Genomic DNA, 17,455 nt, shown 5'->3' with positions numbered 1-17,455 from the left:
TTCGCATCATAAACTTAATGCCTGAGAAAATAGTTGAAATACAAATATCTTCCTATTTCTAAAAACAAAGAGATAATCGAATTTCATCTATGCTTTTGCTATTGCTTTGGTTATGGCTCTTTCTAGTTTTTTTCCCACGATGCTAGTTTGTTGGCCATGTGTCCACCTTTTGTTTTTAACTTCGTGTCTTTATTCTATCTTTTTCTATCTTATTTGTCTTCTTTCTCGTAATTCTTGCTTCTAGCGAAGGATGGCTAACGTTATAGTTTGTTTGGTTACTTACATAGCCGCAATTTACGTATTGATCTTGAGTGTCTAGTGTGATCTATATTTTAAATAGCAAGCTAAGGTCAAGATATTTAGCGTTTTATAAACCATAATTAGTGTACTTTAGCGGCAAGTAGCGGCATAATTTTTTTCAAGCTATATATATATATATATATATATATATATATATATATATATATATATATATATATATATATATATATATATTAATTTCTATATATATGTATATATTTCAATATTAATAGATGTATATGAATGCAGTGTGAATATATATATGTATATATTCCAATCCATGTTTTAAATAGCGAACTAAGGCCAAAGTGTTTAACGTTTTATAAACCGTAATTAGCGTACTTTAACGGCAAATAGCAGCACAATTTTTTTCAAGCTATTTCGGGCTATAGCGGCAAAAATAGCGGGCTATATTTTCCATGAGTGTGATCAGTTATTTGAACCGGACCGGACCGGCAGTTCGACCGGTAAAATACCGAACCGGAGCCTTCACCGGTCCGGTTCACCTTAAAGGATCGGAATGCAATCGAACCGGTGAAAACCGGTTGAACCGGCCGGTTTTTCGGTCAAACCAGTGAACCGGGCGGTTTCATGCGAACCGGTGATGTTTTGAGTTTTTCCAAAGTTACTCCTCTGGATGTTCAGAACGACATGGTCTACTCAGAGGTATTCATGGAAATTGCATCTTTAGGACTTCTTTTGGCGCTGGGCAGCTTGGGGAGGGAAATGTCTGTTGTTTGTGTTCGTGATTGTCTTTTTAGCATGAACTTGTTTGGAACTTTGTTACCAGTTTATCACGGCATCATGCATGTTGTTATTTTTTGTATTAAAGAACCTGTGAGGTTGTGTTGCTGCCTTGCTAGCCATGAGCCCGTGACTGTTTTTATGAACTATGAATATGAAATTATAAACTATGTGTTAAGCTGAAAGCTATGTTATCAATATTGATATTCTTCACTACTTCACTTTCTGTTTATAATATGTTAAGAACATGTCGTTGCATTTGCATATGGTAGCGCTATTCTATACCCTAGGTGTAGAATATTATTCTACACCGCAAGTCAAAACTAACCTGAAAAAATATTAAGTAGTACTGAACATCGTTCAGTATCATCCAACACTACACCCAGGACCACGAAATATTGAACAATACCGAAACACGAATACTCAATGATACTGAATTCTGCTCAGTATAACAGTTTGATGTAGAATAGTATTCTACACCTAGGATGTATATATATATATATGTATATATATATATGTGTATATATATATATATATATATATATATATATACCGGTTCAATTATTTTGTGGCCGGTTCGATTTGTCCGGTTCAAAACAATCGAACCGGCGGTTCAACCGGTTCCTAACGGTTGGACCATTCAACCATTGAATCGACGGCCTCGCCGGTTCGATTTCCGGTCCGGTCCTAAAAACTATGGTGTGATCAAGATTTGTTATATGCCCGTCATTTGTCTACTAAGGCAGTAACCAAATAGGTCCTTAGAGCATATCTATAAGTCTTTATTAAACTCTCTGGAAAATCTCGAAAGCCATTTGAACAAAAGTCGGTCTCTATGTCTTTTACCCTCTAATATTTTTTTTATATCTTATGGGCACTCTAGAGAGTCAAAATCTTCTTCATCTTTGGCCACCGAAAAATTTAAAATAGAGAATGACAATATTTAGAGTTCTAATTAAAGGAGTTGTTGGTGGGTTTTTTTATATAAATAAGGAAAGTTATAGATAGACTCTTAAAATTCTTTTAAGTGCTAAACAACATGATGGACTAGTAAGACGAGGCTTTCTTGTCTGATCCCAACCTTGTTGCGGTACTCTAGCAACTAGCAATCTAGCATGCACATTGCACTCTTCGCTCAGAGGTGTAAAAGGCCAGAAGCGATGGTCCTAGTTACTGCGTGCTCTTTGGACAATCTAATCAAGATCCGTGGATCACCACTAATTATGCATCTGAGCATGTGCATTTAGCCCAGTTCTATGAGAGTTTCATAGGCATTAGGTAAGCTACTAACTTAATAAAATCAGTGATAATGTAAACAAAGAGAGAGATGATCATAATTTCAAAGGGATGAAACTAGTCTACACTATTTTGCAATACATGAAAATCTTGAAAACTAGGACATGAAAATAAGCCCCCACTAAGATTAGTATGCCTTAAAAAAGTTGAAAAAATTAATTCCTATTTAGATGAAAAAGACGGGCACACACTTGTGCTAGTACTGCTAAATAATGATTTTAGAAGATAGTGCATTTTATTTCTGAGATGGACTAAAAATTTTTGTGTGTCCAAAAATACATAGTTAATTTCAAAGGCAAATGGTCTATTTTAGGAGGCGATCTCATCTCTATAAACTAGGAGAATGCTCCGCGCTTTGCTGCGGGAATTACCGGCAAAATTATACTATCTTTGTCCATGCTAAAATACTAAAAATTATTCACTAATGTATTTTAGCATGGACAACTAAATATATGTTAGAAAATGATGTGGTTTGCTAATGTGAATAACATAGACACAAGATAAATGATATGTGTTAGTTCGATTTATTAGTGGATAATGATGTGAACACTTTGCATGGTGGGGTAATATATTAGTGGGATGATTTAGTGGGTATTGATATGGACGCTTTGCGTGGCAAGATAAATAATTAGTGGGATGCTCTAGTGGATGATGATGTGGATGCTTTGCATGTCAAGAAAATTAGCTAGTGGGGTTTATCTATATAAGAGATATAGATTGATTAATAGAGACGAGTCTAGTTCATTTACAAAAATATAGCATATTTTTTAAAGACAGACCTACTAAAAGGTTTGTCTCTATTAATAAGGCCAAACCCACAACTAGTTCAATAGCCTTTAAGTCTCGCCCACCACCAAAACTTAATAAGTCTCACTATAAGCCTCTCCATCTCTTTCATCACTAATTGTAACTCCTCTCTCTCCCCCTCTCCCCCTTTCTCTCGCCAAACCAATGCAGATCTAGCGACGTCGACTCCATCCACATAGGATTCGATAATGCACATGAGGGGGGCTTCTCCTTTGGTATCGGTGTGCGGCGTCGTGTACTCTCCCTTTGGCAATGGCATGCAACGAGTCCTCCCTTCATCGGTGTCGCGAGGTTGCCCTTCCTTTTTAGCAGCACGTGGGGCTGCCCTCATCACTTCACTGACTACTTAGGACCTGAGCGGGTGCATGGTTTGTCGGCCAAATCTATACTGAAGCTGAGCAGGTCCACACTATGACTGTTGATTGACATGCTTGCTCTCTACACCATGCACGATGACCTACTATGTCATTGTCCTCATTGACTGTGGCTTTGGTGTTTGCGTTTTGTTATTCAGTGGACTTGATGATGATTGATGAGTAGGACCTAGAGATTGTTGGAGACCGGTCTAGCACCCCAATTGCAGCCTCAAGCTCTTGATCTAGTGGCAGAGGCAATAACAGTGGCGTGGTAGTGAAGGGAGCAGTTGACTACGATGTAGACGTCATGGTGGCAGTTACTATAGCCATCATGGTTGAAAGGATCTACGAATGGTTAAGTGGGTGAGTAGCCTAATAAAAATTTCTTGCAGCACAAACACTACTAGATAAAAGAGGCCCTAATAAATCTACACTATCTAGTGTTATGGAAACCTAGTGTGATGAACAACCTAGTCAATTTTGGTCTCAGATATATGGACTAAGCTATGTCATTAGAATTGATAAACTAGCTTGGTTTGCTTCTTAGGATGACAAACCCTAAGAAATGAACAACATAAAATAATGCATAGGAGTAGAATGTTCAATACAACACAAAGGACATGACACAAAGATATATCCCCTAACTTAACCGGTTTCATATGTCCATATTGAGTTCAATCCTAGGATTACCGCTTCTCTCGACTCAACCCGTAAGATTGCCTCTTCCACTTGAGGGCTCCATCTCTAAACTAGCACTATTAGAAAAAGGACTTTCAACAATTTTATTCTACTAAAGCTTCTATTTGCTTACTTCGGCGAGAATGAGAACAAGAGCCTTTCACACATCACTTCTGAAGCACGTCACAATCCTCATTTGAATGCTTCGACAAAGTTCCACTACTCGCTCCTAGACATCTAAGTGGCGACAGCTATCAATAGTAACAAGCAAATAACACAACCAACGTAATCTCAACTACCACTTAATACAATCTATAGCAAACGACTTCATTTTTTTCTAAGTATGGAGAGAGTACTTAGGAGGAATCTATACATTTATTTGCAGTGACATTTTTTAAACAAAATTTATTTAAACACTATAATCGTACTCCTTGCTGACCTAGGCAATAATTTGCCAAACCGAAGTTATTGGGCATGTTTGGTCCCCTTGCTAAATTTTAGCCAACAAAACTTTAGACCTTGTTTAGTTTCTCTTTTTTTTTGCAAAATGGATACTGTAGCACTTTGTTTGTATTTGATAAATATTGTCTAATCATAGGCTAACTAGGCTCAAAAGATTCGTCTCGTAAGTTATATGTAAATTGTGTAATTAGTTATTATTTATATTTATATTTAAGCTCCATGCATGCTCCGCAAGATTTGATGAGACGGAGAATCTGAATTTTTTGCAAAACTTTTTGGGAAAAGTGGGTGTTTGGGACTGCTCCGCTCCAAATTTTACAGCTCTGCTCCACGAAGTCCACCATGGAGCAGCTCCACCGTGAAGTTTATGGAGTAGGAGGTACTGTTTGGCACACAGCTCTGCTCTAGCTTCAGAAATGGATTATTTCCATGCAAATGGTCCATTATACCATGATCGAAATTGCTTTTGATATTTTATGACCAAATAGAAATCAAATGATAGAATATTAATAGAGATCATAATTAAAATATAAATAATTAATAGGGGCGGCGCACAGGTGAAGAGACGAGGGCGGCATGCACAAGAAGAAATGAGGTCACGATATCGAGAGGGAAAGCGTTTACGAGAATTAATCCGTGATTAATGAGTGGCAAGATGGGTAATTACCTCACAACTCTACGTGGGAGTACCAAACTCTACAAACTGAAGTACCCGTTGAGGTACTCCAGGAAAAACATAGAGCTGGCTTCTAGCTCCACCTTTTTTACAGAGCGGGGTTCGTGGAGCTAGACGTATTTGGCAACGCAGAGCTGGAAAAACTGGAGCGGAGCAGTACCAAACACACCTTAAACAAGGCCTTAGTCACTTTGGTAGCTAAACTTCTAAATATACCGACTAAAAAGGAGCTAAAATAATTTAGTTCCACTAGTCATCCAAAAGTAACTAAAAATAGTTTAGTTGGCTAAGGCCTTGTTTAGTTCACCACCAAACCCAAAACTTTTCAAGATTCCCCGTCACATCGAATCTTACGGCACATGCATAGAGTATTAAATATAATAAAACAAAAACTAATTATACAGTTTGTCTGCAAATCGCGAGTCCTAGTTAGCGAAATCCAAAAACTTTCATCTAAGGCCTTGTTTAGTTCCTGAAAAATTTTACAAAATTTTTCAGATTTCCCGTCACATTGAATCTTTAGACGTATGCATGGAGTATTAAATATAGATGAAAATTAAAACTAATTACACAGTTTGATCGGAATTGACGTGACAAATCTTTTGAGCCTAGTTAGTCTATATTTGGACAATATTTGCCAAATACAAACGAAAGTGCTACTATTACTATTTTGCAAAATTTTTTGGAACTAAGGCCTTGTTTACTTCCTGAAAATTTTGCAAAATTTTTCAGATTCCCCGTCACATCGAATCTTTAGACGTATGCATGGAGTATTAAATATAGATGAAAATTAAAACTAATTACACAGTTTGATCGGAATTGACGAGACGAATCTTTTGAGCCTCGTTAGTTTATAATTGAACAATATTTGTTAAATACAAACGAAAGTGTTACTATTCCTATTTTACAAAAATTTTTGGCAAGGCCTAAACAAGGCCTAGTTTCAAAATATTTTGCAAAATGGACACTGTAGCTCTTTCGTTTCTATTTGACAAATATTGTCTAATCATGCACTAACTAGGCTCAAAAGATTTATCTCGTCAATTTCGACCAAATTGTGCAATTAGTTTTTATTTTTGTCTATATTTAGTACTTCATGCATGTGTCTAAAGATTTGATGTGACGAGGAATTTGAAAAATTTTGCAAAATTTTTTGGAACTAAACAAGCCCTAAACAAAACCTTACTACTCCGTTCACACGCGTAAGCTCAAAAAGAATTTTCGCACATTCTGCCCGGCCCAAACTCCGAAGCTAACACCGATCACCGTTACTGGAGTACCTTGAAACAGAATCCCATGGGCTATATAACCCGTCCCCACACGTCATCGTCGATACCCGGGCGACGACTGGAGCAGGCAGGCGGGTACTCACGCGTACGAGCAGAGCTTGGCTGGGGAGTTGGAGCGCAGTCCCCGGAGGAGCCGAGTCCTTGGGCCCAAGGCATCTCTGACACCACCCCGTCCCGTCCCGTCGCCTCGCCGCCGCGACGAGACGACCCCGCCTCTACAAATACGCCGCCACTCTGGCCGCGTCAGCCGCTGCCACTTCCCGGATCCCGATGCCCCGCGCCCAGATTCCATTCTCTTGTCGCATCCCTACCCTGTTCCCAGCTCGGGGCCTCTGACGGGGCCCGAGGCGCAGGCGCCAAACCCCCGGCCCGCCCTAGGGTTTGGGGGCCGGATCGATCCGGCTAGGTCTCGGCGGGAGCTGCTCCAATGGGGGATCGGGAGGAGGACGAGGAGCTCCAGATGGCACTCCGCATGAGCCTCCAGGGCTCCCCGCCGGCGCAGCCCGAGCCCAAGCGCAGCAAGCCCCCGCCCCCCGCTGCGGAGTCGCCCGAGGCGGAGGCGCGCCGGAAGCAGCGTGAGCTCATGGCCGCCGCCGCCGAGAAGCGCCTCCGCGCCGCCGCTTCACCGGCCGCCGTCTCGCTGGCGCGGTCTTCTCCGCAGCCGGTGGTGGTGGAGCCAGTCCCCTCCCCCACCCCCGCCCCGGAGGCCACCAAAGCGCAGGAGGAGGAGCCGGAACAAGCTGGCGTATCTATGGAGGAAGCCAAGGAGGTGGTGGTGGTGGAGGAGGAGGAGGAAGAGAAAGGGGAGGAGTTGCCTCCAGATGTTGCTGAGAATCTGTGGGCAATGGTGTTTGGCGGAGGGGTTTCAAAGGCGGTCTTGGCGCAGTGGAGTAATCAGGGCATAAGGTGAGGTTCTTTTACTCGCTATTGTCTCTTCCGATCCTTGTGCGTGTAAGCTATGCCTTGGTTTGCTTGTAGATAAGGATTTTGGTGGAGGACATTTGTAGCTTTCATCTAGTTATTGGAGCTAATAAAGTAACAAGACACAACTCTGATCACTACATTTCTGTTCTGATGAAGATGTAGTCAGTCTGTGGTCTGCCACAAGAGTGCAGTTTGCTTGTTCATGCCATTTGTGTTTCTGATGGGCATGCTGATGGGTGTTGAGACCTCTGTTACAATCTTCACGAGGACTGAGCATCTATATTGCTTGCGAAAACCAATGGGCTGGGTGTTAAGTGCTTGGTGGTGAAAGGATGATGAGTGACAATCTGGTTATCTATGGGCAGAAGTTGTTCCTGTGTAGTTTTGTGACGATGGCTAAAGGGTGTGTGTATCTGAGATTCGTTATTGGTTCTACCATTGGCATGTAGGCATGCTGAACTGCACTAAAGTCTAGATCTTATAGTGTAGACTGTTTGAGTTAGAATAGGTTGAGAACAGAGCTGTTGCATGTCAATAACCACTCCCTGCATTGCTAAAGTATGAGGCACGCATATTATGTATAGTAAGTACTAAGTATACCTGCAAACACAGGGTGCAGGCTAATAATGTAATGTCGTTACTGCTTTGCCCTTAACTGCATTGATATTTATATAGGCTAGTACCGTAAAAAAAGGGGTCAAATTTTGGTTCCTGTTAATAGCATGTAACGGACTACTTACTCAGTGTATGAGCTGCTATTACTTTATTTTTTTTATCTTGTATCACTGCAAATACACGGTGTCTGCACGAATAGAAACTGATTTTACTTCTTAGCCTTTTTTTTATTGTTCTCTGCATCACATTTAATATGTGCCTAGTATCTCTTGTTCTGTTAATAAAGGTGATTACATTGGATGGTTCCATTTTTTGTTAGCCTCCTTCCCTTATCTGGAAATATGTTTCCCGTTTTGAGTATGTAGTTAGCTACTTACAATGTATGGGCCGCTATTAGTTTAAGATTCCTTTGAATATGATCTTGGAGCACAAGGCCATGCTTGATAGTTCCCAACATGGTTCTCGGGCTAGCAAGGTTAAACTAACATGAGATGTTCAAGGCGACTCTGTTAGTGTTTCTGAAGACCATAACTATGGTTTTCAAAGTAGCATTTCTATTTTTCTGTATTTTTTTTTGATATTTATCCAAGGTATATCGAGTAAAGAGCTGTTTTATATTAATAATGAAGGTGGGTACACCAATTTTAGGTTCTAAGTCAACAACACCTTTTGATAGAGTAAGTTTGTATATCTAGGATTATGGTTCTGGAGCCTGGTGAGAGCAAGATATAAGGAAGTTAACCGAAGCATCTTGAATGTTGTTTGGTAACATTTAAAAACATGGATGGCTAGCGGCCTACCATGGATTGTCTTCACAGACCAAAGAAACTGTTTGATGTGTATATTTTGTTGTGTAATGAACTTATAATACAGATGTTACGAGTGTTTTTGTAAAGTGGCGCTTGGTGCTAATGATAGATCAAATGTAGACTCATGCCATGATCCCTGCTTAGGGAACACAAGAAGGTGCTATAATTAATTTATTTGTCATCGTGGTCTGTGGCTTGCTCTAGTCATTTACTAGAAACTTCTTCGGATTGACAAGCACAAGGCCAAGTACCAAGTACCAACATTTACACTCTTGCACTTTTTGTTGCATGTGCACAAAGTTGCTTGGATATAAAAACAGTGCCAAACATATTATGCTTTTCACTACAGAACTGAAGGACACATATTCCTCTTTGCCTTACTGTTGTTTAAAAAAACTGCAGGTTTAGCTCCGACCCAGAAACTACTATGGGGCTTGTACAACATGAAGGAGGTCCTTGTGGTGTCTTAGCAACCGTGCAGGTATGTGACATTCATTTTTTTTTGACGGAGGTAAGCCCTGCTTACAGAGTGGCTGGGGATACCAGCTTACAACAAAAGCATAGAAACCTGAAAGCGCTGTGCATAGCACCGGCCAAAACAGAGAAAACACAAAAACACCCTGAAGTGTGGGGTTTGTGTTTGGTGTGTGTTGTAGGGCTCTAGGCCCTTTATTTCTTCTTAATATAATGAAGCGCAGCTCTCCTGCGTTTTTGAGAAAAAAAAGATAGAAGCCCCCCTGACTTGCTAAAAGCGAGCAAACAACCTTAGCAGCTAAAAAGGTAACAGGTCCACAGGACCCAGAGAAGACTAAGCTAAAAAGGAAAAATTAATGATGCTCCTTTCTGCAACTGCACCGGCTTCAGGAATCAGGATAGTGCCCTCCTTCCTTGTGCTTCAAGGCCTTTGGTTCCAAATAAGAGAGCAAAGCAAACACATGAATCAGACCACAGAATGTTTCACTCTCCACACAGAAAATCTTTTTAGATGATCCCTTCAATCTATTCTCAGTTTGCTGCTAGAAATTCTGTAGTCACTCTTTCACCTTGTCGACCATGTTTTCCAAGAACTTACATCTCCCCCCCCCTTCATTAATTTGCGATATTTCTGCAATAAAGCAAAGAAATAAAATACCTCATTGGATGACCCCAGAAAACATTTTACTATTGCCATTTTGTTTCGGATCGTGTGAATTCTCCAAATGACAATAGAAAAAAATAAAATAAAAAGTTTAATCTGATAATTCTTGTCATGAAGGGCAACTGATCAAAGATTTCCTGGACATGTGTAGGTGTCTTATCCCATCCTAAGGCCTCCATTTTCTTAAGGGTCAAATTCACCAGTGGCTCATGAAATTGTTAACCGGTGCTATCTAGGCCCCTAAACTTTTTAGCGGTGCTATCTAGGTCCCTAAATTTTTAATATGGAGATCTTGGTTCTTAACTTATTAAGTGTGCGACTTGAGGTTCAAATGCTTGCCTACTGTAGCCTGCCTCAAGAACTGCTAAATCAGCAATAACATGTATGTACTTGCTAATTAAGGAGATCTGAAGCTCAAGTATCACACTTAACAAGTTAAGGTACCTAAATCTTCATTTTGTAAGCTTTCAGGGAGTAGGTACAAGTTTAAGGACCATTGGTGCATCTTACACTTTTTCTATCTAGTTCAAACTACTTGAATGTAGCTTGTGGCATATACTGGGGGCAGAAAGCTTCCCATTCCCTGATCTTCTGCTCAAAATTTCATTGTGCCCTAAAATGTGAACTTCTAATGTTCTGTTTCTAGTTTCTGACATTTTGTTATCAGTGCTATGGATTAAAAATTTTAATTTAATGAAAAAATATGTTGCTTTTATGTATTCTAGATATCATTTAATAAATTGATAAAATGGTAACTGCTAATATTCCCCTCCTGCCAAGTGGAAGCTGCAACACCAAAATCTTTTGACTTAACTACCTTAAAGAATGTTCACATTGGTATAATGTTTCTCTTTCAACTTCGTAGTATCATTTAGAGCCATCCTGATGAAAGAAATCCTTTTTTTATATATAATCTGAAGTCCAGAAAGACATGCTTTGAGGAGATAAGGTTATCAAGTATATACCCTTTTAGATCCAATTGTTGCATCATTTTTTTTTTTAAAAAAACTAAGATAGCTTATCAAGTATATACCCTTTTGTATGCATGAAGTCCCCATCTGATTTTAAAGTTTATTGGTCTTTCAATAATCTGACTTTCTACTTCATTGCCTGTTGCTAAATTCCTTTTGTTCTCTGCAAGCTTAACATTTCTGATGGTAGCTTATAATTGGTTTTGCAGGCTTATGTCCTTAAATATCTTCTGTTTTTTCCTGATGACTTGAGTAATCCAGAGTTCAGTAACCCGCTATATACTCTGGGACAAAGACGCTTTTATCAGAGTTCTTTTGCTGCAGGGGATGATTTTTCATCCCTGACTGATGATAGAAAGACAAGGTGGTTTCTCGTTCCTTACAAATGGTGCTGATTTCAGAATTTTAATGTCATTATTTATCTGTTCAGTGTTTTGTACGAGCCACTATTCTTATGGAATGCTGAAATATTGGCATTTTGGATTCAATGAATGCACACAATTTTTGAATTATTACTCTAAAGAAACCTATACATGTATTTGTTGGAGGGACCAAATGATTCGATATCTGTTTTGTGTTATACACTAACACTATACACTAGGATATACGTCAATGCACACTTGATATTTTTCTTTAAGCTAAATAACTGTCACTGATGATGTTCTTTGTAGAGCATTGGTTCATGCTATGGTGGAGATTCTTTTTTTATGTGGAACTGGGAAAAGAGCTGTTGTAGCATCTGTTGCACGTGCCAATCGTGGAGTAAGTGGATGTGGTGGTGATGATTTGATTATAATCTTTGATATATTTGGATGTGGCTAATGCTCTTATGAAACTTATTGCAGAAAATCGATGCTGTTTTGGAAGATCTTTCTGTCGAATCAGCAATGGATCTGCAGAAAGTTCTTAGAACAAGTACATTTACTTCAAGGAAGGATGCATTCATTACCCTTTTGGCTAACATTCCTTTGTTTGAAAGTCGACTTGGAGCCATGCTATTTCTTATCTCTGCCTTGCTTTCACGAGGATTGGTATGTGTTTATCAGTACTAAAGTTCTCAACTTGCTTTCATGAGGGTTGTCCCCTCTTGACCCAATCTTATGTTCTAGTCTAAAACAAAGTTTTTCAACCTTAAGTTGTAGGGAAAAATAAGTTTTCATTTGTTAAGTGCCCATCAACCTGTTTGTTGAACAATGTCAACACTATCTTCATTTTCTGACCATGTATAACTGTCCTCTAAGTACAGGAAGATATCCAAGCAGACAGGGATGATCCGAGCCAGCCATTGGTCACTGCTCCATTTGGCCATGCTTCACAGGTATAGATATCATTGTCATAAACATACTCGGTTGTCCCAAAACATTAGGCTGCACATATTTCAAAATTCAAACTTTGTTATCTTTGACCAACAATTAGTCTAATTCTATGGAAAGTTTCTGCTACAATAGTGATTAGTCTAATTCTATGGAAAGTTTATGCTACAATAGTGATTACATTGGATTTGTATAGAAATATTTTATAGCAACCAAACTTTTGTTACCACAAATTATATATGTGAAAGAGAAATCAGTGGTCAAAGTGTGACCTTGAATACCGCATCAAGTCAAATTGCACCTTGTATTTTGAGATGGAGTATTTTCTTTAGCAGATGTGACAGACATGTCATGGCAGTTAATAATGTGGCCTCTCTTGGATATGTGAATATTAAATGTCATAACAGATATAAGATATTATTTGCCAGTACTATGTTTATTAAAATATAGTAACATTTTATTCTCTATTTATTTTGCACATTGTTCATCATTATTAATACAATTCTGGCCAAATAAGATACAGCGACTTAATTTTCTTTTCAGGAAATTGTAAATTTATTACTCTGTGGAGAGGCTGTTCCAAATGTATTTGATGGCAAGATGGACCTTGGTGGTGGCATGTCCTTGAAGGGCATACCAAACAATGTTGAAGTTGGTTTTCTTACCCTCCTGGAATCACTAAATCTCTGCAAGGTTGGTCAGTACTTGAAGTGCCCAAAGTGGCCGATATGGGTTGTGGGAAGTGAAAGTCACTACACTGTCCTTTTCGCCCTAAACCCCAATGTTCAAGAGGAGAATGAGCTGGAAGAGCGCGAATCGAAAATAAGGAGGGCTTTTGATGCCCAAGATCAAAGTGGAGGTGGAGGCTTTATCAGCGTTGAGGGCTTCCAACAAGTCCTCCGGGAAACTGACATAAATTTTCCTTCGGATAAACTTGAGGACCTATGTAATGCTGGCATTATAGTATGGAGTGAATTCTGGCAGGCATTGCTACAATTGGATAAAAGGGCTGGAGGCATGAAGGATCCAACTGGCCTTATGGGCAAGAAGCAATTCACCATCTTCCACTTCAATGGAATTGCCAAGTCTGTGCTGAATGGGAATGCAAGTGCAGGTGGCTCATGCCCTATACAGAGACCCAGGTTATGCAAACTAAATGTCACTGTCCCTCCAAGGTGGACTCAAGATGAGTATCTGGCTGATGTTGTAAGCGCATCAACCAGCAGCAGCAGCAAGGATGATAGTATTCTTTCTCTAGCTCCCCCAGTTCAGACTAATCAGCATGCACCATTGGTGGACTGCATTAGGACACGGTGGCCACGAGCTGTTTGTAGCTGGGCTGGAGATGTTCCAAGTATTGTCTGACACAGTGGATGTTGTGTGCGCCAGTCACTCTAGCTATGTTGCTCATAACCCCATTCCAAAGAATCTGCTCAGAGCAAGCCACTTGGAGCTTCCAGATTGTTCATGCCCTGCAAAAAGGAATCGCTCAATTACATGGTTTTTTTTCATCAAAATGAGTGATGTTTTAATGTGTGATTTTTTATCAAGGGCCTGGATATTCTTTTTGCCTTTATTGACATTAGATGTATACTTGATTTTATGAATATGTTTTCAGTCTTGGGTTACATTCTTTTTTGTACACAGATAGTTTTGTTGTGTTTTTCATTTCATCTGACACAGTGAGTTGTCTAGCCAGAAGGCTGCTGAGTAAACGAGGATCAAACAATCAAACTACAATGATCATATCATGCCATTGTACCTTTTGATTTTATGTTTGAATCTGCTTATGCACTTTCGTCTTTACGTCAATGCACTACAATGATCATATCATATTCCCTTTATTTGTTTGGGTTGTCAGTCTGAATCTGCTTATGCACTTCCGTTGTTTACGTCAATGCTGCTATTGCTTCACTGGTTTGCTATACCCTAGCGCATCATAGGGCGTGCTTTACTGTTTGGTACTTCTGATTTTTCTTACTTTCAAAGTTTAATGGTGATTATCATTTTTTTGTACTTAAGAGTAAATATATTTATTTAGAACACCAAATAATTGCACTAGTGTAACACCCATGAATACTTAGGGAATAAATGTGTTTTAAAGAGGCTATGGGCGTGTACCGAATCTGTTTGACTACCCACATGTTTTGTCTAGAATTTGGATTTTTTTTTGAGAGAACATGTCTAGAATTTGGATGACAAAGGTGCTCAAGGCACTGGCGAAAAGTGGTACAATAACCACATGCTACAATAATAAATCCAGATTTTTATTTTCTTGGTTTGAGTTGAAATCCTTCCTCTATCTAAATTAGAGTCTGGCCCCCACAAATCTAGAGCCGCTGCTCCTCTCACTTGTGCTCGGGAGAAAATAACCGGAGAAAGAGAAGAAGGGGAGGAGAAGAAGGGGAGGAGAGAAAAAGCTAGGCTTATACCACAAATAAACTTTTCTTCTGTAATAATAGAGATGGCTTATGTTGGAGCTTATGGTAGCTTGTTATGTTAGTTAGAATCAATAAAGTCTCCCTTTATCATTGAATCTATATGGTCACTGATGTTCAACGTTCTTTGTTATTATGTTTTTGTTGAAGTATAATGTGGTAATACTTAAGAAGGTTGTAGTCTTTTCTCTTTTGGGGTGTTACAACTAGAAAGACAAATACTAGTGAATGACTGGTAGATTCGGCAGATAATCTTAAGCGAACACGTTGATATGATGAATTTATTGTAAGTAACTGTCATAACTATATATTCCACTTCCTATAAGAGCATCTCCAAGAGTTTGATATAATTTACTTGCTAAACTAATAGATCTAGGAAGTTAATAAAAGAAATAACAACTTTAAATTTTGTTCTTCTCCAACAGTAACCTATAATAGCTTTCTAAAATTTAAAAATTTATAGTAGAGTCCACATCTGTTTGTTATTTTTTGGTTTACTAAAGCCGATCATATTTTTTACTAGAGGGATAGAGAGTTCACTCCACTTTGCAAACTTATGAGTTGTGGAGGATATTTGACAACTTTTTATTTTTAAGTATCTTTTTTACCAAACTGTTGAAAGAGACTTTTTTTTCTATTTTTACTAAAAATTAAAATAGAAAGTTGTTTTACTAAACTCGAGAAGATGCTCTAAGTTTTATAAAAAAGAGGTTTTTGTTCCTATGTTTGGAAGGAACAGGTGGTTCCACCAGCGTATCTATTAGTAGTCGTTGATGATGTAAAAAGTTCATTAATTATATTTGATTTGAGGGTATTTTAGTACTTTGACAGTTTGACTTTAGTCTCTAATGAGTAATGACGATTTTGCCCCATTGCCACCGGCTGGCTGCCCGTAGGCCGTAGCCCATTGCCCCTCGTCGCCCACCTTGTAAAGGTCGCCGTGGCTTGCCTTCCTGGAGCCCACTAGCGGACGCATGCCGCCCTTGTCGCTGCCGCTTGCCTGCCCGCAGACCATCGCGCGCCCATCTGCCCAGATTTGACGGCGTTCACCTGCTCGATCGGCTTCTCTGGGGAAAGATGGCAGGGACGGTTGGCGATCGCGAGAGGCCGATGCGCTCCCCAGGGTCGGCATGGTTGCATAAGAGGAGGGAAGGGAGCGCCAGCAAGAAAGGGGATTGACGGCCGCCGCCGCCGAGAAGACAACGTCCATGGCCAGTGAATCGGCCTGAGGTTTGCATTGTTTGAGTTGGATCGAATCAGATAAACCTAGTTATGTAAGTACCCTTTAAAATAAATTTGCATTTAGTTCCTAGCCCACTAATTTATGGTTTCGGCTCATAACTTAAGTTCTTTTTAATGAGTTTCTCTTATTTTTCCACCTTTAGATCTTGCTGAATGAATCATTGTCATTTTTTCTCCAAGCACCATAAAATTATTTTCTCTTGTAAAAAACAACATAAATGCTAATCCTATCACTGCTAATGAAAAAGTTATTTTCTTTGGTAAATAATAACTACGCTCATGCCGAATGAGAGCCTTCTATAGCTTGAAGTAGCCTTGGCATTGGAGGAATGCCTAGTTCTATTAAACCCTCAAGAACTTGAACCACTTCACCCATCATTAGTCAATTCAGCTCATTGTCTTGAATGCACCAGTAGGCAACCTTACAAACTCTTTCAGCTTTGTTTAGATTGACATCACATTGTAATTTGTGATCCACCAAGCTTCCACTATCTCCCACAAGAAGCTTGCTTGCAACTAGCACAGGGAAATAAGTATCATCATCACCATTCTCTATGTGAGTTCTTCCTTCCTGAAACAATTTCCAATAAAAGCATTCCATAGCTGTAAACATCAACTTTTAGTGTGGATTGCCTCTCCGCTAATCCACTCAGGTGCAAGGTTTCCTATGGTTCCTCTTATTGTAGTTAAAGCCCTGTTGAACCCCCTACCTAAGAACTTTGCCATTCCAAAGTCTGCAATTTTGGGGATGAATGATTCGTTTAGAAGTATGTCTTATCGTCTAGAAAGTATGTTTTAAGTCGGCTCAAAATAGCCTTTACCACCTCAGGCCCATGCACGGTTGCATGCTGCGCTACAAGACGAGCTAAATTCAAAGTCGGACCAAAATAAGTTTCCTTTTTTTCTAAAAGGAAAAATAAGTTTCCTTTTTACACTGCTTTTCAATAAACTTCTCTATTATTTAATAATGCACTAGTTAGCACTAAGACTTAGCAAATAAATATTAGTTGATTTCACTGTGAACATGAAGAAATATTCTCTAGATAGATTGGAACCAAGTGGAAAATCTTAATTTGAGAATTATTTAATTATTCAAATATTTCAGTGGTTAAGAATAATAATAGTTAAAGTGAAGACTATGTTTCATTATTAAGTATATTTATTTAAGCTTTTTTCAATAAGTATATATATATAAATAAGTTTTATTTCGTAAGCATAATATATTATTCCTCCCATAAGTTTAAATCTCTTTTCTCCAGTTAAGTTAAGACTATGTTTAATTATTGTTCTAAGTCACACTTATAAGGCTCATTCTTGGGCATAATGCAAAGTTTTAGACATTCTTAATTAAGGAAGGCTATAACAAATATTTATGATCTTCTTAAGGTTAATTTAAT

General features: G+C 39.0%; 1 protein-coding gene across 1 annotated transcript; it reads left to right on the top strand.

The window, feature by feature from the left end:
- LOC8073022 (ubiquitin carboxyl-terminal hydrolase MINDY-3) lies at nt 6,660–14,184 on the top strand. The gene is made up of 7 exons (XM_002447775.2): nt 6,660–7,514; nt 9,359–9,437; nt 11,275–11,429; nt 11,737–11,827; nt 11,911–12,096; nt 12,312–12,383; nt 12,922–14,184. Exons 1-7 carry the CDS (start codon nt 7,036–7,038, stop codon nt 13,741–13,743), a joined length of 1,884 nt encoding a protein of 627 aa, XP_002447820.1. The 5' UTR covers nt 6,660–7,035; the 3' UTR covers nt 13,744–14,184.

The sequence above is a fragment of the Sorghum bicolor genome, chromosome 6 (genome assembly GCF_000003195.3).
Source record: "Sorghum bicolor cultivar BTx623 chromosome 6, Sorghum_bicolor_NCBIv3, whole genome shotgun sequence".
In the NCBI taxonomy this organism is placed as follows: domain Eukaryota; kingdom Viridiplantae; phylum Streptophyta; class Magnoliopsida; order Poales; family Poaceae; genus Sorghum; species Sorghum bicolor.
This window is presented reverse-complemented; position numbering and strand designations above follow the sequence as displayed.

Coding starts and splice junctions, on each gene's coding strand:
- LOC8073022 (XM_002447775.2), top strand. CDS start 7,036: ATGGGGGATCGGGAGGAGGACGAGGAGCTCCAGATGGCACTCCGCATG. Junction 12,097..12,311: donor CCTTGCTTTCACGAGGATTG/GTATGTGTTTAT, acceptor CTCTAAGTACAG/GAAGATATCCAAGCAGACAG. Junction 12,384..12,921: donor CATTTGGCCATGCTTCACAG/GTATAGATATCA, acceptor TTTTCTTTTCAG/GAAATTGTAAATTTATTACT.